General features: G+C 33.9%; 2 protein-coding genes across 2 annotated transcripts; one reads left to right on the forward strand and one right to left on the reverse strand.

Moving 5' to 3' along the window:
* Positions 1 to 939: 939 nt before the first annotated feature.
* Positions 940 to 4,619, reverse strand: LOC141611258 (chloroplast protein FOR GROWTH AND FERTILITY 2-like). The gene is made up of 2 exons (XM_074429759.1): positions 4,190 to 4,619; positions 940 to 1,939 (listed from the first exon to the last, which is right to left on the reverse strand). The coding sequence occupies exons 1-2, from the start codon at positions 4,472 to 4,474 to the stop codon at positions 1,109 to 1,111; spliced, it is 1,116 nt and encodes a 371-aa protein (XP_074285860.1). The 5' UTR covers positions 4,475 to 4,619; the 3' UTR covers positions 940 to 1,108.
* A 15,884-nt stretch (positions 4,620 to 20,503) lies between these two features.
* Positions 20,504 to 22,773, forward strand: LOC141611259 (SKP1-like protein 1B). The gene is made up of 2 exons (XM_074429760.1): positions 20,504 to 20,965; positions 22,382 to 22,773. Exons 1-2 carry the CDS (start codon positions 20,618 to 20,620, stop codon positions 22,553 to 22,555), a joined length of 522 nt encoding a protein of 173 aa, XP_074285861.1. The 5' UTR covers positions 20,504 to 20,617; the 3' UTR covers positions 22,556 to 22,773.
* Positions 22,774 to 23,112: the final 339 nt, after the last annotated feature.

The raw sequence follows: 23,112 nt of genomic DNA on the forward strand, positions 1-23,112 counted from the left end.
AAAATTTTTAATACAAAGACGGAAATTAATTATTTTATACAAAACGAGTCGGAAACAAAAAAAAAAAAAAATATACGCAATTTGGGCACAGACGAAGAATTCCTTCGTCCATAATGGGCCTTGACGAAGGAATTTTTCGTCCGCCAGTGTCTTGACGAAAAATTCCTTCGTCCAAGGCCCATTATGGACGAAGGAATTTTTCGTCCAAGACTGGCTTTGACGAAAAATTTCTTCGTCCGTGGCCCGATCCACGTATTTTTTTTTTTTCAATTGCTTTTTCATATAAATCCGTCACAAATTCTATCATAAATCCGTCTACATTCATGGCATCTATCCTAATTCGGGATTCAAACGATAATAAAACATAAATTTTTAACAAAACTAAATCGTAAACTAACCTCGTTACTAGCTTCATTGTTGGAATCGTTGTTAAAATCGTTCCCATTCATGTTGTTAATTACAAAACCCGACTTTTTTTTTTGTTTGAAATATTTTAGTGAGACGGTGACTTGTGTTTTAGTGAGACGGAAATTGCATTTCTGTTTTGAGACGGAAATTGCATTTTGGTGAGACGGATATGGAGTTATGATATGGAGGGCAAACTTGGAAATTTACGTTAATTGTCGACGATATTTAGTAATTTGTCGACGACGTATAGCAGGACCCTTAATTAGACGTTTTAGACCTCTGGTTACTAGACTCAAAACCCGTCAGCATAAAAAATTACTTGCGTTGCTTCGTATATTATCGAGCCCTATTGAATTCCCAGAATAAAGGCTCTGAGGTGGTTGAATGCCCAAATGACTTTAGAGAGGTTTCAGACCTCAGCTTACTCGACTCAAAACCCGTCAGTTTCAGATGATGATACATGTCCGCTGACCCCAAACATTTTGGGATTAAGGCTCTGAGGGGGTTGTTCTTACTCTATTAACACCGGGAAAAAAAAATTAACACTGACATGATACTAGTTATCTTGGTAGGAAATTTTACATTTGAAAGCAACAAAAATAGCAACTCTCTAGAGAATAAATATGGTTACCAAATGCTCAAAATCATTCCTAAAATGCCAAACAATTACCTAAGAAAACAAATCTGACAGAATGTAGGCCTAATACAAGCTGAACCCGAAAAATTGACTAATAATGATAGCCAACCCAAGGCCAATAGCAATAAGTGAAGAAGCCCAGGTGAGTTTCTCAGTTATTCTGGGGACTCGGTCTTTCAATGCCTCGCTACAGGACCCGATGAATACAGTATACCCACCCATTGCAACAACCGTCCCAACCAAGAACATACCCAAGAATGCGGCCCCAGCCAATCTCGATGGCAATGCAAGGGCCGGAAGAACCATCATAAGGGCATCTGGTTGAAGCCCATGAACGATCCCTGTAGCAAATGTTGCAAACCCAATCTTTTTCTTCTTCGCAACAACTGGGATTCCTACAGTTTCATAACCGCCAACATCACACTCGCCATTTTCTAGAGCGACACAAGGGGTTGGAACTTCTGATGCTTCCTTAATACCCATGGCACCGATAATTAATAGGGTTAAGCCTACCACTCTTGTGCCCCAGGTTCGAATGATTTCAATGTGGAGCCGATCCTTGAGTAGAAGAAATACTAAGCCGAAAATTAATTGCCCGGCATCATGGCCACATCCCCAAAGGGCTCCAACGGCAGCACTTTCCATTCGGGTCCGGCCTATTGAAAGAGGGGCCAAAGCAGCAAGGTGGTCGGGTCCTGACAGTGTGTGCAAGCAACCAGCAAAGAAACCGGTCCATGCACTACTCAGTAGCTCAGTGCGAAGGAGTCCACTTCCGACAGCACCACCAGCCTTAGTGGCGGTTTGAAAGCTTGCAAAAGCTGGTAGTGGAAGGGCTGGGTTAACTACGACCATTGCAAGAGTACAAAGTAGAACGAGTTTCCCAACGGTAATTGCCTGAAAAGAAACTTAATAATATCAGCTCCAATCATATTGTTAAAAACCAGCATCAGATTATAATGTACTCGTTGTCTCTGCCAATAGTTTATGTTTTCCATTTTACTCTATCTTCACCAAATTTTAACATTTCCTTTTTTAATGCCTTGTACGGTGGTGGGCGAGTCTTGGACGTGCTATTCCATTTGCCTATGTTTAGACAAAAAGCCGATCTAAAAGCAAAAGTAAACAATTCACGAGAACAACGAAGGTATAAGCTTTTCTGGATAAATCAGCATGTACTAGGTTCCTAAAGAAAATTATGTTGCAACACATACATGAAATATGCATTTTACATTTCGAGTTGAACATCTCAATCCCTTGTAGGTCGAGAAGAAAGAAAGTTGCCTCAATACCATAAAGGAAAGCTCAAGTCATAAATCACACAATTACTGCTTCTTTGGATGGTGGGAATGGGAGCTAAATAATTTCGCTTATTTGGATAATAGGTTTGGCTGGAAGGAAAGGAAAGATGAAATTCCTTACAAGCCGAATTAAAATCCTTCCATCGTAGAAGAGATTTGGAAGGCAAACACCATGCTCCATTCTCTTTCCCCTTCCTCTTCATCCATTTCCCTCTCCCTCCTATCCTATTATTGTGTCCAAAGATTCCAAACAAATCCGTAGCTGCCGTATGTGCCAGAAAAAGGTATTACCATATATGATGACCCAAAACTCCTGAAAATCTTGCTCCCTAAAAGATGAAACCCAAAGCATAGTCATGAACTTGATGCCACAGTTCGAAATTCTCGCATCTAATTTCACTGACAATGAGTAGGAAATGACATGACAGCACTTGCATAAAGCTTCTTTCATAGTAATAAGGCACACATATGGCATTAGGCCCCTGGAATTCCACTCAACATGAATAGACCTAAAGATGACATTATTGGCGGACTATCGTTCAGAAATTACTAAATGACCTAGTCATCCCTCTCAAATAAGAATCCATCTTCAAGCTCACTACCTCAAGTACTTAAACCACAGTGTATTGCATAAGCATCAAACAAGGCTCACATGGAATTCACTAGTAAGTTACTGTTTTCAAGGCTCAAAGCTGCTCAAAACTTGGTGCTCACTGCTCAGTATCTCGAGGAGCAAACAAATTTGCAAGCTTAGTGTTCTATTTATTAAAGAAGGAGATGATGAATATATCTACTTGAACTGTGACAGACATAGTAAGTAGTAACGGCATAACACCAGCAAGAATAGCCTACAACTTCAGACCATGCATCCACAAGATTTCAAGGACATTCAGATAGCAACATTTTAGCACTTCCTAGTTCCTAGTTCCTAACCTACGTAAAGATAATTATCCATTTCATAATATGCCATTGCAGAATTATCCTTTCGCCTTTTTAACTGACAATTTCTTAGGTCGGCAGAGTATATCTGTAAATATACCAACCAATTCTTTGGATGAGGTTTAAGCCTGGTGGTAAAGACTTCGAACCTCTATATGAAAGGATGCACAATCGAACCCCCCCCGACTTATATTTGTGCTGCCCTGGCCACTTCTTTGACATCATAAAAACCAAGCATTCTTAATGTTATGGGTCACGATTCGCAGTACCTTTACACAAAGAAAATCCTCAAACAAGGGCCATCAGTAGATTTAGTACCTAACAATAACAACACCAACATTTTTGCTAAATTTGGTAATATAATCCTCTACAATCTCTTCATTGTAGCATATCCCTAATTCCTACACATGTCTTTCATAACTAATTGTACAAAAACACGAAAATATGTAGTCATAAGTCATAACTAATTACTTTCTGATCATATTAAGAGCAAAAAAATCATCACACTAACACTATGATCTCATCAGTAGGTGGAACATTAGCTTTCCACACTAAATATAACCCAGCAATATCAATTCCTCCCTCTGTCCACGTCAATAGTTTACTTTATATTGTCGGGAAAAATAAAGCAAATGTAAACTATTGACTGGGGCGAGGCTAATACAATTCACATTCCTTATCAAATTAAGGGTAAACCATCACATCAAAACCCATCAGGTCAACATTAACAACAGCATAACCCCATTATCTCAAAGGCTCCCGTAAATTGCAGGGTAAAGGGGTCGAATGTACGCAACCTCAACCTTATTTTAGCTAGCAACACAAAAAGACTGTTTCCGAATATCCCAAAATTAAAATTGCAATGAATCACAATAATTTTAACAATGATATTAAGCAAAGATCACACCTTTTGCAACTTGAAATTACTAAAACTGAATTCTGGCGAAGACCCGCGTGGAATTGATGAATCAGGTGAAGAATTAACCAAATGGGTCTCAATTTTCTTGGAAAAACAAGACACCCTCGAGTTGAACTCGTCATGTTTCAATGGAAATGCCGAGTTGGCTCGGTATGACTCGCCGAGTTTGCGGGTTGTGACTCGGCCTAGTTGGGGTAGATAAGGATATGGACATGGACATGGTTTAAGGTGGAGCTTTGAGGGGAGAGGTGAAGAGTAAATCAACCTCTCCATAACAATATTTTATTACTATTATTTATTATTATTATTATTTATTATTATTATTAATCTATATTGAAATTCTTTTGTAATTGAAAACCAGTGGAATTTTGGCAAGAGGGAGAAGAAGAAGAGGAAAAAAGTGGGAAGTGATAATGGTGGGGAAATAAATGGGTTTTGTTGAAGATAAAGTGAAGTGATGTTTTGTTATCCAAAAAATTAGACAATTTGTTTTGGGATATTCATGTCATGGGTAATGTACATGATATACGGCCCATATGAAAACTTGGGATAGTAGATTTGGATAGTCCATGTAAAATGAGTTTGTACAAATTGGCTTCACATGGAAATATGTCACCTTAATGACGACATATAAGTTCAAGAGTTGTATTTTGACTAGAGCTGCTCAAGTGCGGGTCGACCCGTTTAGCTCGCTAATATAACGGACTTGGATAAGAAAAAACAAAAAATAAACGGGTAATGGACAAGAAAACTACGTCCGTTAGAATAAATGGACGGGCTTGAACTAAACAAAATTACCATGGACAGCCCGTTAGGTCTGCTATTAAAAGTAACCCCATAAAAGGCATCATACCCTCGATCCTCCGTCGTTCTCTGCTCATTTTATTTATAATTTGTACACTCTAAACTAATTAGGTAGCGCAAATGAATATTATGTCTTACGTATAACTGGGAGATTGTCGGATTTACACTTGTCGTATATAGATTCGCCGAGAATGGACATGCTAACAGGATCGTCGTATAAAGATAGTACCTTTCAAGTATTTACAAAAAAGTTTATGTAACCGCCATCAATGCCGCACAAAGACCAAGGCAAAAATGAAAAATGAAATTTTGATGTTTATAGGAGAACATTGCCAAACTTGTATTTTTTTTTTCAAAATCTAGTAAACTTATATTTTGAAGATTAGTATACTTTATTAAGGGTAAGCTTTTAAAGACAATTGGTAAATTTTAGTGGGATGACGCGATAACAAACTTGTGTTTTAATAGAAATACTAACTTCTTTATTTGATTTTAGTCAGACCAGCGGGCCGGCCCGCTCTCTTGAAGTGAGCGGGTACGGACAGGGGTGGGCACCGGTCCGGACCGGAACCGGAATCGGTAAAATTCACGGACCGGGACCGGACCGGATTACAAAAATTCAGGTCTGGGACCGGACCGAAAAAATTCCGGTCCAAGACCGGACCGGGCCGGTTGGACCGGAATTACCCACTTTTTCAAATTTCGGTCAATTGGACCGGTCTGGACCGGAATAAAAATACAATTTTAAGAAAACAAATGAAAATAACCATAATTTCGGGCATTCCGGTCCAAACCGGTCCGGACCGGAAACCAGAAACTTGGAAAATGGTGGACTGGAGACCGGACCGGAATTTTTAATTCCGGTTCCGGTCCACTCGATTCCGGTCCGGACCGGTCCATTTTTCCGGTCCGGGCCGGATTCTGCCCACCCCTAGGTACGGACAGTGGAAACTGGCCCGCTTAGCGGGCTCGGTCTATAAAATAAGGCCCGTCGGACACTTTTTTAACAGTTCGGCCCGACCCGTGTCTGGCCTAAGCCCCCTTTTGATCAGCTCTAATTTTGACCTTATTTGGTAATCAGCGGATTAATTTCAACATAAACAGATTATAAATGACAACTTTATTAGAAGGCTTGACCAACATATTGGGGGTGTTCGGTAACACTAAAACTTGGGAGAGACGGTCTTTCAATAAGTTATTGAGAGACTGATCTTCTGTATCTTTTTATTTATATTTCGTGAACCTTTTTATTGTTGACCGTGACATAGTAATTTTGTACCTATTACATAATAAATGTACTAATTTTATCTTTAATAATGATTTGTGCCCAGCATAAGCAGATTGCAAAAGCAGATTATAAATGAGAAATTTTATTAGAAGGTTTGACTAGCATATTATAATTAGCAGAATTAATTTGAGTGTTTGGTAATTGGTAGATTACGATTAGTAGATTGTTAGCTTTCTTTGTAAAATGGAGAAAAATTTCCTATTTTACAATATGCTAACCAATATGCTGGGTAAGCAGCGTATTGATATTAGCATAAGCAGATTGGTCAAGCAGATTATAAATGTCAGATTGGATTAACAGGTTTGACTAGTATATTTCAATTAGCAGATTTAGTAAAAATGTTTGGTAATTAACAGATTTTGGTTAATAGATTGTTGTATCTATATGTAGATTGTTGACGGATTCATATTTCACAATCTACTAATGTGAATATGTTGGGTAGACCAGCATATTGGAAAATAGTAGATTAAGCTCCAATCTACTCTTTGTATATGTCATTTACCAAACACTCAAGATAGTAGATTGGTGAATCAAACATGCTAAAAGCCTTGAATATGCTGAAAATTTTCCAATCCGCCGTTTACCAAACTTCCCCAATTGTAAAACAACATATTGACCCTAAATATGTTGTTTTAATATGCTGTTTACCAAACACTAAAATTAGCATATTGATTGGTCAAACATGCTAAAACCCTTGAATATGCTAAAAATTGGTCAATATGCCGTTTACCAAACATTGCCGACTATAATTAGCATAATAAGTTTGGGCCGGGCAGAATGTATGGCCCTATTTTGTAAGTTCAAACCCAACCCTATGAACAAGATCGGGCTTTGGGCTCAAATAGTCTTTTTGTGCCCTAAGATTTACGACTTGTCAAGTGAGAAAACTAGATTGATCGAATTAACCTATATCATCCTCGCGGATGAGAAATGTGAAAGAAAATCTATGAAAACCTGGAATCAATCATAAAAAAAATGGCAAAAAAAAAGTAAACTCAAAAGAAAGTCACTACAAAAATACAAAGCCCCAACCAAGAATTAAAGAATAATATAGTAAATAAACCTACAAATTGGTCTTCCAAAATTATAAGTGTAAATAATTCTAAAGGAAAAAACAAAGAGATCCCCAAACCGTAATGAAGAAATAACTTCAGAAAAAATAAGATTAGATTTCAGTAAAATCCAAAAGACTCATACCAAAAGAAAAACGGAAGATGTTTTTTCATAGACTTGAGTCAACATATGGATATATGGAATATCTCCTTCAGCCTGTATCAGCACATAAAAAGAGATTTGCCAGATTGACTCAACTTTTGGTGTGAGTATCTTAGACATTAAGGTGCTGTTTGACCTTACTTGAGTAAAATAGTTTTTCCTTTTTTGATGGAGTTTATTCACAAGCTACTTTTGGGAAAATTTTTGGTTGTTTGGTCATACTTTTGTAAAAGTAATTTCTTATAAAATTTATATGTTTGGCCTAACTACTCTCATCCAACTTTTTTTTTTGTTTTCTCGATTAACCATGTTTTTTGTAGATTCATCATTTGAGTAAAAATAAACGTTTAAAAAATTTATTTAATCACTCAACAGTTATACTAAAACTATATAATTATCCTTTAATTTATAATTTTACACACCCTTGTCAAACTAAAATTATGTGTGGTGAATAATTATCCTTTAATTTATAATTTATAATTTATAATTTATAATTGTGTAATTTTTAGTATGTTTTGTCCCACATTGGAAAATAACGTAGGTGTGGTGAATATACTACATATAAATAGTAGAATTGTCCCACATCGAAAGATTACTATAAGGTGATGTGATCCTATGATTATAAATAGGAGGCATATTTGGAACTTATGTATCCACCCAAAATTTATTGAGTCTCATAAATATTGTTTTAAAGAGCTCTTAAGATTTTCTATCATTATCTACGATATGATATAAAAAATAAAGTGGAAATCGTTGGGAAATACCCGGGAAAGAGTTAAGAACATGAACATGAAAATCAAAAAATACAAAACTAAAGGTTTTACTAATGGTAGTCTCCTGACACAGTACAAAACTAAAGATTTTACTAATGGTTGTCTTCTGAATTTTACCTTTAAAGAAAAATAATATGTATACAGTAGTGGTTTTTTTAAGAAGAGACGTGTAATTCTTGGTATGTTATATCTTTCACATTGAAAAATAATGTAGGCATGATGAACATACTATGTCTAAATAATTAAATTATGTATCTCACATCGAAAGAATAGTATACGGTAGAATGATTCTATAAATATAAATATGAGGGATCCTTGAAACTTAGGTATTAACCCAAATTTTTGGTATATAAAAAATATACTTTTTAGTATGTTATATGTCTCACATTGAAAAATAATGTAGGTGTAGTGAATATATTATGTATAAATAATAGAACTGTCTCATATATATACATTTTCTATATTATATTAAAGTGATGTTTATAATTTTGATATAAAAACTTTATATTTCATTTAACAAAAAAATATCGTATGAAAATTATATAATTAGATTGTGACAAAAAAATGTTATCATTAGATTGTAGATTTTATTGTCATTTCTCATTATTAAATCGGGTTGATGTCAAAGTAGGTACAAAAAAATGGTGTATTTAGTTGTCCTACATTGAAAAGTAATGTAAGTGTGGTGAATATACACTACTACAAATCCAGGCAACTACAACGCCCCTTTAACAACGATTATTCACGAAAATCACAATAGACGTTGTAGAATGTATGGCGCGAATTTTACTAAACTAAATTACAACGGGTATGGTTATAAAAACCGTTGTTATTAGTTTTAACAACGGGTCACCCATGCACAACCGTTGTTAATAATTTGGCGCAAAATTGGCGCAAAGTTAGTGAAAAGTAATCACAACGGTTATTTTTGAAACCCGTTGTTAAAACTTATTTAACAACGGGTGTTTTTTACAACCGTTGTCAAAACATATTTCACAACGGTTGTTGTTTAATAACCGTTGTCAATACCTTCCATACTATAAACCACACAAACACAAGTCTGCTGCAGCCACAAAACACAAACCTTAATACACAAACACAAACCCAGCAGCAGCCAAACACAAACACAAAACACAAACACAAAACACACACTTTCTCATCGTCTCTTTCTCTCTTTCTCATCGTCGCTTTATCTTCTCGCCGTCACTGTTGATTTCATCGTCTCTTTACGTACGTTCTGTAATTATCAGGTTTGTTTCATCGTCATTATTTTATTGTTCTAATTATTTCATTTCAATGTATGTGTTTTTATCGACCATTAGGTTCCGTTCAGCATCTGCTAATTATTTCATTTCCATGTATGTGTTTCTAATTATTTCATTTCCATCTTCTTTGGCGTCCTTCAATGACGGATCGAGCATGTTTTAGCGATTAGGGTTTGGAGAATATATTGAGATAATGGAAATGCATGTTAGTTGAGATAATGCAATGTATTTATACTAATGTGTGAGTTGAGTTGTTTTTTAATTAATATATATGTTAGGAAGTTGTGCCATATATGTTAGGAAGTTGTGCCATAATCAGATCTTGATGATGACTGATAGATCTATGGAGTTGAAAAAATGGAAGCAAATCAAACAAGCATAACTCAACACTTTCAAAATGATCATTTCATTTAATTTTAAACCAAATACATTACAAAGAATTATCGAAAATCAAAAGATGTATAATAAGCCGGAACAACCCCGGTTAAGCGTAAAAAGCGCTTCTCAACCTGCCACCAATCACGCCACTCTGGTATACCGCTAACTTCCGGGGTCATTGGCTTCATATTTTGCAATAACAGATTGAATATATGCAAGGACACGACTTGCATGTGGAGATAAGGTTGGAAGAGTACAACTCAACATATCTCTGTCGCGCACCAAGTTGCGTAGTAACAGTGAGACTAGGGTATGAAGATGATGATGATGATGAGGCTTTGTTGACAAGCCGGACCGCTTCACGCCTCTTAATCCAATAATTCCGTTGATGTTCAAGGGATGCTTTGATTAATGGGTGTTGATCGGCGGAAGCCCTGGCGAGAACCTTCCCATCATCTTCAATCGTTTGTGTAAGCCATTCTTCGTTGTTGATAAAATTAGGGTTCATTGCCATGTTGTTTCAATTAATGAATGTTAGTAAAGGATGCTTTAATATGTTGGTAAAGGATGCTTTAATATTTATAGCTAGTAATATTTAATTTAATTTTTTTTTATTTTTTAAGAACAAACAACAACGGTTATTTACAAACAACCCGTTGTCTTTAGTTATAACAACGGTTTTGTATATTAAAACCCGTTGTTATAACTTTCCCCCCAAAATTGAGTCACACTTTCCACAACGGATTTTTATATTTAAAACCGTTGTTAATAGTTTTAACAACGGTTTCCGTAAGAAAACTAACCGTTGTTAAAACCTTCTACAACGGACGCTTTAACAACGTCCGCTTTTTTATATAACAACGGTTTTTGACCGTTGTTATAGCCTGTATCTGTAGTAGTGATACTATGTATAAATATTAGAATTGTCCCACATCGGAAGATTAACATAAGGCAAAGTGATCTTATGATTATAAATAGAAGTCATAACCTAAATTTTTTTGATTCTCTTAAGTATTGTCAGAGAGAGCTCTTAAAAGAGTTTGTATTACTGTCTCTAGAATAATGATCTCTAACCTAAGTTAATCTTTGGAAAATCTTTTAGTTATTATAATATATACTACGTATTTCTTATTTTATATTCAAGTGGTAATCTGGGAAAGAAAAAGGTGAACACATGGGTACCATTTGTAGAAACTTAAAATTAGGGGTACCATGTGTAATCTATCAAAGTTCAATGTTACCATGAGAAATTTCCAATATTATAATAATATAGTAGTTAATTAAATTTTCATTTAAAAGAGAGAGAAATCTGTACCAATAAAACAATAAAAGTGGTATTATTTTTTAATTTTTATTTTATTGTCACGCTATCAAACTTAACGTCCATTTAACAACCTTTACATTAGAGGGTACCATGGGCAAAAAAAATGGAACCTCAAGGGTACCATATGCAGATTCTTAAAAATAGGGGTAACTTGGAAAATCTGACAAAATTAAGGGGTACCACGGGAAATTTCCGTATCTCAATTATGATAAAAAAAAAAATTGAAGAAAAACAAATACAAATATATACTACGTATAAATAGTAGAATTGTCCCACATCAGAAAAATAATCCAAGTTTGGTGAATATATTACTTATAAATAGTAGAATTGTACCACACCAAAAGATTAGTATAAGGTGGAGTGATTATATGATTATAAATAAGTTAACCCACGTATATATTAATCCTTTATTTTTTTTGAAAGAGATATTTTAATAATATGTGAACATATCATTAGACATAGTCTCACATAGCATATAAATATTAAACCCTTATAACTTTTTTTTTTTTGCATTATAAATAAGTTATTACCCAGTTGCAACGCACAGACACTCAAACTAAGTTAATCTTTGGAAAATCTTTTAGTTATTATATATAATATATACTCTGTATTTCTTATTTTATATTCAAGTGGTAATCTGGGAAAGAAAAAGGTAAACACATGGGTACCATTTGTAGAAACTTAAAATTAGGGGTACCATGTGTAATCTATCAAAGTTCAAGGTTACCATGAGAAATTTCCAATATTATAATGATATAGTAGTTAATTAAATTTTCATTTAAAAGAGAGAGAAATACGTACCAATAGAACAATAAAAGTGGTATTATTTTTTAATTTTTATTTTATTGTCACGCTATCAAACTTAACGTCCATTTAACAACCTTTACATTAGGGGGTACCATGGGCAAAAAAAATGGAACCTCAAGGGTACCATAGGCAGATTCTTAAAAGTAGGGGTAACATGGAAAATCTGACAAAATTAAGGGGTACCACGGGAAATTTCCGTATCTCAATTATGATAAAAAAAAATTGAAGAAAAACAAATACAAATATATACTACGTATAAATAGTAGAATTGTCCCACATCGGAAAAATAATCCAAGTTTGGTGAATATATTACTTATAAATAGTAGAATTGTACCACACCAAAAGATTAGTATAAGGTGGAGTGATTATATGATTATAAATAAGTTAACCTACGTATATATTAATCCTTTATTTTTTTTGAAAGAGATATTTTAATAATATGTGAACATATCATTAGACATAATCTCACATAGCATATAAATATTAAACCCTTATAACTTTTTTTTTTTGCATTATAAATAAGTTATTACCCAGTTGCAACGCACAGACACTCAAACTAAGTTAATCTTTGGAAAATCTTTTAGTTATTATATATAATATATACTCTGTATTTCTTATTTTATATTCAAGTGGTAATCTGGGAAAGAAAAAGGTGAACACATGGGTACCATTTGTAGAAACTTAAAATTAGGGGTACCATGTGTAATCTATCAAAGTTCAAGGTTACCATGAGAAATTTCCAATATTATAATGATATAGTAGTTAATTAAATTTTCATTTAAAAGAGAGAGAAATCTGTACCAATAAAACAATAAAAGTGGTATTATTTTTTAATTTTTATTTTATTGTCACGCTATCAAACTTAACGTCCATTTAACAACCTTTACATTAGGGGGTACCATGGGCAAAAAAAAATGTAACCTCAAGGGTACCATAGGCAGATTCTTAAAAGTAGGGGTAACATGGAAAATCTGACAAAATTAAGGGGTACCACGGAAAATTTCCGTATCTCAATTATGCTATAAAAAATTGAAGAAAAACAAATACAAATATATACTACGTATAAATAGTAGAATTGTCCCACATCAGAAAAATAATCCAAGTTTGGTGAATATGTTACTTATAAATAGTAGAATTGTACCACACCAAAAGATTAGTATAAGGTGGAGTGATTATATGATTATAAATAAGTTAACCCACGTATATATTAATCCTTTATTTTTTTTGAAAGAGATATTTTAATAATATGTAAACATATCATTAGACATAGTCTCACATAGCATATAAATATTAAACCCTTATAACTTTTTTTTTTCCATTATAAATAAGTTATTGCCCAGTTGCAACGCACAGACACTCAAACTAAGTTAATGTCGAACATTATTAATGGAGAGTACTTGATCATAGTATTAAATTTAAATATAACTAATAGATAAATGAGTAGCAATTGTTCGTATTCGGTATTCGGGATCTGGTTGGATGTCGAACAAAGTGCAAAAAAAATGATGTAATTCTGAGTATGATATTTGTCCCACATTGAAAAACAATGCAGGTTTGATGAATATATATTACGTATAAATAGTAAAATTGTCCCACATCAGAAAAATAATCCAAGTTTGGTGAATATATTACTTATAAATAGTAGAATTGTACCACACCAAAATATTAGTATAAGGCGGAGTGATTATATGATTATAAATAAGTTAACCCACGTATATATATTAATCCTTTACTTTTTTTGCAACTCACGGGCATTCAAACTAAGTTAATGTCGGAACATTATTAATGAAGAGCACTTGATCATAGTATTAAATTTAAATATAACTATTAGATATAATGAGTAGCAATTGTCCGTATTCGATATTCGGGATCTGGTTGGATGTCGAACTAAATGCAAAAAAAATGGTGTAATTATGAGTATGTTATTTGTACGTCCCACATTGAAAAACAATGCAGGTTTGATGAATATATAATACGTATAAATAGTAGAATTGTCCCACATCAAAAAAATAATCTAAGTTTGGTATAAGTGTCCCACATAGAAAGATTAATATAAGGTGGGGTGATTATAAATAAGAGTTAACCCACGTATATATTAATCTTTTATTTTTTTTTGAAAGAATATTTTAATAATGTGTAAGCAAATCATTAGACATAAAATGTGAACATTAAACCCTTATAACGTTTTTTTTTTGCATTATAAATAAGTTAATTATCCCGTTGCAACGCACGAGCATTCAAACTAGTTTCATATATAAAATCTTAAAAAAATTGTCCTCTTTAATAAATTTAGGTAAGACCGGGCTAAAATTTGAACTGAAAGCTTGGCCCAAACCCGACCCAAAATTACATTGAGTCTTTTTGAACGGCCCATGCTCAATATTGGACCTAAATAAATTGCCCAAGCCTTTCAAAAAAGCGGACTAGTCTGAACCCACTAGGCTTGGGCCATTTGCTCACCTCTACCCCAATCCTCCATAGACCATATCCATTGAACAAACTACCTCGAAAATTGACTTTGAATATTTTTTTTTTTTGGAAATACGACTTTGAATAATTTCCGTATCTTGAATTTCCGCATAAACATAAACATTGATATAAACTTGAATTATAATACGTACATACATGATACATTGACACATACACCGTACACAATGTTGCATGCGAAAGCGTACGTACATAATTTTTCGTAAAAACACTAATTTCTGAAACGACACAAGATATACCTCTTCACAAATATGAAATCACTAAACGTGTATATATATAGTCCAAGGTCAAATTGTAAAAATGTCAAATTCAACCAAATTATTAACAAAACAAAAACACAACAAAATGAGTCACATTTTATCCAATAACCGCATGATCACTCTATTGTTATGCACAACACTCCTACAAGTTATGTTCATGCAAACTCTAGGGCAATATCAATTCAAGAAGTATTCCGTTCGTGTCCTTAACGGCGTCGAGGGTGGTTGGATCAAGTTACGTTGCCAATCTGCGGATGACAATCTTGGTACCCATATTTTACGTACGGGGGAAGATTTGAAATGGGACTTCAGGTTGAATGTAATTATGTCGACTTTATATTTTTGCCATTTCACTTGGGGAAATAGAGAAAAAAGTATTGATGTTTTTAAAGTGGATTTAAGTGGCGGTATGTGTGATAGTCAATATACTTGGGTAGTCACGAAGTTCGGATTTTATAGAGGTTGTGATGGAAAGGACCCTGTTATAACTTTTGAATGGTAAAAGCATCAATTCGAAGTGGTTGAATTTAATATTGTTTTTTTAGCGTATGTTTTTAGTTTTATTAATTAGTTGATGAATAATAATGTATCTTAGTGAAATTTTCATTTGTTGATTGTGCCTCTAGGCATTACTAGTAGATGTTTTTTTAATTAATATTGTCAAATTGCTCTTTGAAGGACATGAACTATGGCATTTTAGCACTTTTGATGAAAATATATGAAAATTTCTCTATTTTACTAAGGACGATTTTCTTTCTGTTTTTCTGTCTACGAGATTGTCTTAATGTAAAATCGTCTTCAATACTCAATTAATTGACTTGTAACAAATAATTTCTAAGTAAACTTAGCATTAAGATGACATAAAATTAACTTCCACACTAACGACTCTGTGAATCATAGAAGCGAAGGGTCTCAAAAATGTTACTCGTATTTGGGTCTTCTTCATTTCATTTTGTTTTCCCATAATGATCTAAAATTTGTCGAGTTCTATATAATGGATTAACTATTAAGATGGAGAGAAAAGGTAATGAAGATAATCATACTTCTCGAAATGGACATGCAATGAAGGCCGGGGCTATTGACGTGCCCATATCTCTGGTTTATGCTGAATTTAACAATATAGTTTTACTCCGTATAATTTTATCTTGGAAATCCTAGTTTCTTTTTTCTACATTACCAAAGTTGTTTTCATTATGATCTAAAATTTGTCGAGTTCTATATAATTTGAAGGTATAAAATTTGGAATGAATCCTCCTATATACTAAGAGAATAAAATTCTCAAAAGTTTTCCTCCAAAAAGGTATCAAGCTAAATAAGAAAACAAAAATACTTCTTTCTTTAAATTATTATCATTTCCTCAAAATATAACCTTTTAATCAAATAATAATATTTTCTTTGAAAATCTAAATTATAATATTTTAATTAAAGAAGATAAATTCACTATAATTTTATAAACTGTAAATTTCTAAATTTTTGTTATGTATTATTATATACTCCCTCCGTCCCGGTCATTTGTTGTCCTTTTGTTTTGGCACAAAGAACAAGAAAAGAGGAGAGAACCAATTACTAAATGACACGTGGACTAAATTGAGTGTGAATGAGTAAATTGTTCATCAAATGCATTCCTAAAATAGAAAGGACAACAAATGACTGAGACACCCCAAAATGGAAAAGGACAACAAATGACCGGGACGGAGGGAGTATGAGAGAATGACTTGACACATTTTGTATAAAACAAAATATTAAACTGATATAATTAGCTTCATCACAAAAAAAAAAAAAAAATCATTAACATAACTTGAGAAAATTTATTATTTGTAATAATTAGTTTTATGTTAAAGAAAAAAATCATTAAACATATTTTATAACTTTACTAAATTCTCTTGATTAGTTCATAGTTCATTTTTTTCTCATATCGAAATACGATGAGGTATATGAAAAATATGAAAAATTAATAATATATCAATTTAAAATATTTAAATAATAACTAAAAATAAAACCTCTATATATACCGCAAATGTGCGGGATTTACACTATTAAATACCAATAGTAAAATTGTTACATTCTCTAATATCCCTATCTAAAAAACCGCGCATTTGCGCGGGATCTATACTAGTTATTTCTTGTTTGCTTAAGCATTGAGTTCATAATTCTTGTTACTGCTAGATTGCTCCAACTTTGGTTAGTACAAATACACTTCTACCCTTTAAAATTTTGATGCAAATCTGAAAATAGAGATTTCATTTTGTGATTTTATCAATATTTAATAAATTTAGGTAAGATCGGGTTAAAATTTTAGCCGAAAGCTTGGTCCAAACCCGACCCAAAATTACATTGGGTCTTTTTGAACGCCCCATGTTCAATATTGGACCTAAATAAATGGCCCAAGCCTTTCAAAAAAGCGGACTAGACTGAACCCACTAGGCTTGGGCCATTTGCTCACCTCTACCCCAATCCTCCATAGACCATATCCATTGAACAAACAACCTCGAAAATTGACTTTGAATATATATATTTTTTTTTTGGAAATAGGACTTTGAATAATTTCTCTGTCTTGAATTTCCGCATAAACATAAACATTGATATAAACTTGAATTAATACGTACATACATTGACACATACATAGACCTGGCAAAATTATACCGAACCCGAAAAACCGATCGAAAATACTTGAATCGACACCTGACCGTACACCCGAAAGGTATAACTGAATTTCACCCCGGAACCTGAATCGACCTGAATTTATTCGAAATCGAACCGAATTTGTAATATCCAAAATAGACCCAAAATCGAATGAACCTGAACTGTTTCAACCCGAACTGTTTTAATCCGAACCGATATATACCTGAACCGATTTAAACCCGTACATAGATGACAGAAACCCAACATTGAAACCCGAAATGACCCGAATGTACCTAGGCGTCACATCTAGGGTGTCTTTTTGTACATGAGTGTCACCCATTTGACGTCAATGAATTAATATTATATCGTAGTTATACAAAAAAACATTATTTATTACTTTTTAAAAAATATTATTCGTATTATATCCAATGTTTTGAATAAAGACCTAATCCCTTGACATCCGATCCGATTATGACCTGACTCGAATTTCATCTGCTCTGATATTAACCCGATTCGAACTTTATTTGCACCGATATTGACCCAACTCGAACCTGAACCGATCCGAAATATCTACAACCGATTAAAAGTGAAAACTGAATCCAACCTGAGTTGAACCGAACTGAAATCGAAAAAAAAAAAGATAAACCAAAATAACCTGATCCGAAAGAACCCAAACCGAAACTGATCTGAATGACCCGTTTGCCACCTCTACACATACACCGTACACAATGTTGCATGCGAAAGCGTACGTACATAATTTTTCGTGAAAATACTAATTTCTGAAACGACACAAGATATACCTCTTCACAAATATGAAATCACTATACGTGTGTATATATATAGTCCAAGGTCAAATTGTTAAAATGTCAAATTCAACCAAATTATTAACAAAACAAAAACACAACAAAATGAGTCGCATTTTATCCAATAACCGCATGATCACTCTATTGTTATGCACAACACTCCTTCAAGTTATGTTCATGCAAACTTTAGGGCAATATCAATTCAAGAAGTATTCGGTTCGTGTCCTTAACGGTGTCGAGGGTGGTTGGATCAAGTTACGTTGCCAGTCCGCGGACGATAATCTTGGTACGCGTATCTTACGTGCCGGGGAAGATTTGAAATGGGACTTCAGGTTGAATGTAATTATGTCGACTTTATATTTTTGCCATTTCACTTGGGGAAATAGAGAAAAAAGTATTGATGTTTTTAAAGTGGATTTAAGTGGCGGTATGTGTGATAGTCAATATACTTGGGTAGTCACAAAGTTTGGATTTTATAGAGGTTGTGACGGAAAGGATCCTGTTATAACTTTTGGATGGTAAAAGCATCGATTCGAAGTGGTTGAATTTAATATCGTTTCTCTAGCGTATGTTTTTAGTTTTATTAATTAGTTGATGAATAATAATGTATCTTAGTGAAATTTTCATTTGTTGATTGTGCATCTAGGCATTAATAGTAGATGTTTTCTTATTAATATTGTTGAATTGCTCCTTGAAGGATATGAAGCATGGCATTATTTTAGCACTTTTGATGAAAATATATGAAAATTTCTCTATTTTACTAAGGATTTTCTTTCTGTTTTTCTGTCTATGAGATTGTCTTAATGTAAAATCGTCTTTAATGCTCAATTAATTGACTTGTAGCAAATAATTTCTAAGTAAACTTAGCATTAAGATGACATAAAATTAACTTCCACACTAACGACTCTGTGAATCATAAAAGCGAAGGGTCTCAAAAATGTTACTCGTATTTGGATCTTCTTAATTCATTTCATTTTGTTTTCCCATAATGATCTAAAATTTGTCGAGTTCTTTATGATGGATTAAGTATTAAGATGGAGAGAAAAGGTAATGAAGATGATCCATACTTCTCGAAATGGACATGCAATGAAGGGGCTATTGACGTGCCCATATCTCTAGTTTATGCTGAATTTAACAATATTGTTTGTATAATTTTATCTTGGAAATCCTAGTTTCTTTTTTCTACATTACCAAAGTTGTTTTCATTATGTTTTGCTTTTCCTATACGGCTATACAATGCCTCTTCTTTGCATTTCCCAACTACCAACTACAATGGAGTTATAAATTTAAGATGTTTACATATATATGATTGGAATTCTGAGATGGGAAGTACGGTGTTATAAGCGAACCGCCACTCGCAATGACGGTTCGATATTTGCGATGCATTATAAACCGCCACTTAAATGGCGGTCTTATTAGCGAATCACATCTCCCGATGACGCTTCTTAGGTTAAATGAAATTAATTCTTTCCAATGACTAATCCTATTTGGACTTTATCAGTAATTTGGCCTACTAAATTGGTCTCTCTAACTTCATTTTGAAAAAAATTCGAATATTCAATGAAAAGCATTAAAATTAAATGCAATAATCAGGAAAAAAGATGATATCCTATAGTGATGGACTTTATTTCAGTTAAAAGAACCTATGTACTTTCAAGATACCTAATGTCTTATCAATGTAAACCGCGAAATCATATATGACTTTACAGTGAAATCTATTACTCCCTACACTATTCTCCCTATATTAGTTGGAATAATGTATCCATAAAAACTTACTCGAATATAAAAACCATAACTTTTCCATTTACCAAATCATCAGTAACCTATAGACCTGACATACAAATGAGTCAACCGGGTCGAGTTAGTTCGGGTTGAGTCAATTTCGAGTTTGCAGAGTTCAGGTCAGGTCGGATTTGACCTGATCATTTTCGTGTTCAAGTAATTTTCGAGTCAACTATTATTAAGTTATTTTTATTTATAATAATCGGTGTGTCGGATCATGAGTTCGGGTGTCGGTCGAATACGGGTCGAGTCAATTTTTCAAGTTCTAGTAACCTATTTCACTCCAAAATTGTCAAATAAAAGATTTTATCTTAACCAACTCTATCATAAAAAAGAGTCCTACTCCTATCAAGTTTCGAACTAGGGTTTTGGTAATTTTTCCATCTTTTCTTTTTTTTACTCCAAATTTTGGTAAATTTACTAAACCAACTCAAACCCAAAAGGCCAAAACCCAAAACAAACCCTTCAACTTCCAACCCTATATATATAACCCACCTCACCGCACCTATTTCCCTCACAAATCAAAACTCCACCTTTCCACAACACAAAAGAGGGAAGAACACAAAAAATTAGGGTTTCCTCCTCACAACACTCTCAAACCTAAATCAATGGCGGAATCAACCGAATCAACAAAGAAGATCCTCCTGAAATCGTCTGACGGCGAAGATTTCGAGGTTGATCAGATTGTTGCTCTTGAATCTCAAACAATCAAACACATGATTGAAGATGATTGTGCTGATAACGCAATCCCTCTTCCTAATGTTACTGGTAAGATCTTGTCCAAAGTGATTGAGTATTGTAAGAAACATGTTGAATTTGCTGAGAAGAATAAGGGTGAAACAACTACTACTACTTCTGCTGCTGGTACTGGTACTACTCCTGTTGATGATGATCTTAAGAATTGGGATACTGAGTTTGTCAAAGTTGATCAGAATACACTGTTTGATCTTATCTTGGTATGTTTCTTTTCATTTTTTCGTTGTTTTTTTCATAAAGTTTGGATCTTTTGTGTTTTTGTTGCTTTTTTGTCGATTTCTTGTGTTATTTTGGTTATTTTATTGTGTTACTGCCATAAAGTTTGGATCTTTTTTCTGCGTTTAGTGTTTTTTGTTGATTAATGCGAATTATACGCCATGAGATGATAAAGATTGTATCTTTTGTTGAGTTTTGATAAGTTTGGATCTTCCGTGGGTTTAGGGTTTCTTGTTGATAGATTGGGTCTCATATTAATTATGTGATTTTATATTTTGTGTATTTTTGTAAGATTTTTGATTGTTGTTGAGGGTTTCTTGTGATTTTGATTACTTGTGGAAGTCTCATGGTGTAGAACTACTTTCTTTGTTCCGATTATTTGTTTACCTTTAGTTAAAATACCCAATGGCGAATGATTGTTGTGGAGGGAGTTTTTGTGTATGCTGTGCTCTTTAACTCGATTGTTATGCTGTGTTTTTTAGTGTTAGTTTTAGGTTTACCAACTAGTCTTGTTGATATTATGCTCGTCTTTGGGATGGTTTGAGTAGTAATAGTTTTGCGCTCTGAGATTCGGCTTTTTATCTGTGTGTTAAAGCTGGTTGCCTAATGCTAACCCTAAATTATGTGTAGGGGTATTTTAGTTGAACAAAGAATGATTCTGGTTTCTGTTTTCTGTTTTCTGTTTTCTATCTTAGCTGTACGTTACTCTTAAATTGTAGCATGAAGTGAATGATGTACACAAAGTGTAATTTACTACTGATCTTTGCTTAAATTGTGGTAAGTTGGATGTTGTATGGAATTGACATACGAGGACGTGTAGAATTACCATTGTAAAAGGTCACATGTGGGTGTTGAGACTGTGAGGATACTAGCGGTCTACTCGTGTGTTACCTTATACAGTATTGGTTTTCATTAGTGAGGTTCAGACTCTTCAGTGTATGTTTGAGTTTTAGTCTATTAGTTGAAGTGCGAAAGCTTTGTATATTTTTGCAAATGGAGGATATAATGTTGAACTCAAGGCGTAGTCTCAAACTGTTTTGTGTATCTGAATGAATTCTTGGCGTGGGTAAAAAACTCTATTTTACTAGTGGCGGTCATAGTGTCTGGCACTTGCTGGTTTCACAGTTTGCTGAAGCAGTCGTTTAGGGGGATACTATAGGGAAGCAGTTAGAATGATTTTTGGGGATTGTATACCTTAAACCTATGTTTTCGAGAAGGGTCCCCATATTTGAACCTCTTTCATGGGAATATACTCCATGGGGAGTGGGGGAAAGTGGTGCTAGTTGATTATTATTTCCGAGATGACCCGGATTCATAAGCCTTGTTTAGTTTAAAATTGTTTTGCTACAGTATATGCTTCCCAAAATCGATTGCTTACATTGTTAATGTTCTCTTGTCAGGCTGCTAACTATCTGAACATCAAGAGCTTGCTGGACTTGACCTGCCAAACTGTTGCTGACATGATCAAAGGGAAGACACCAGAGGAGATCAGGAAGACATTCAACATCAAGAACGACTTCACCCCTGAGGAAGAAGAGGAGGTCCGCAGGGAGAACCAGTGGGCTTTTGAATGAGCCACCCTTTCGTTGCAGTGTTCATAGTTGGATGAATGGAGTTGTTGATATCAAGAGTCCTGTTTGGCCACAATTAGTTTTACCATTTCGAAACTCTGTCTTCTCGCCCCAGTAGGTTGTTAACGTTTACTTGGTCACTTTTGCTGTTGAGAAATACTATGGTATCTGTTTGTGGCACAATTTCGGTGGTTATGGTTATGGAAGGTATTATTGAGATATTTGTTGTTGTGCATTTTTTAATTGTTTTGTTCATCTGTTAGTTATGTTTGCTCTTTTTCTAGCTTGTTATTCTCTTGCAAGCTGGTCGAATTGGGTGGAAATCGAGTTAATCCAGATAGGTAGGATCTATCTAGGGCAGAATACGGATCGGGTATCCAATCCAAAGTGCTCGTTCGGATCGGATATCCATATTAGAAATTCTGAAGTTAGATATTCAATATCCAAACCAAATGTTTTGGATATCCAATGTTCGGGTATCCAAAATAATCGGATGCGGATATCCATACTTTTGAATTTACTTTAATGTTATGTTTGAAACACAATTATATTCATAGTCT

Source organism: Silene latifolia, chromosome 11 (assembly GCF_048544455.1).
Source record: "Silene latifolia isolate original U9 population chromosome 11, ASM4854445v1, whole genome shotgun sequence".
Taxonomy (NCBI): domain Eukaryota; kingdom Viridiplantae; phylum Streptophyta; class Magnoliopsida; order Caryophyllales; family Caryophyllaceae; genus Silene; species Silene latifolia.

Coding starts and splice junctions, on each gene's coding strand:
- LOC141611258 (XM_074429759.1), bottom strand. CDS start 4,474: ATGGAGAGGTTGATTTACTCTTCACCTCTCCCCTCAAAGCTCCACCTT. Junction 1,940..4,189: donor GTAATTTCAAGTTGCAAAAG/GTGTGATCTTTG, acceptor GTTTCTTTTCAG/GCAATTACCGTTGGGAAACT.
- LOC141611259 (XM_074429760.1), top strand. CDS start 20,618: ATGGCGGAATCAACCGAATCAACAAAGAAGATCCTCCTGAAATCGTCT. Junction 20,966..22,381: donor CACTGTTTGATCTTATCTTG/GTATGTTTCTTT, acceptor TTCTCTTGTCAG/GCTGCTAACTATCTGAACAT.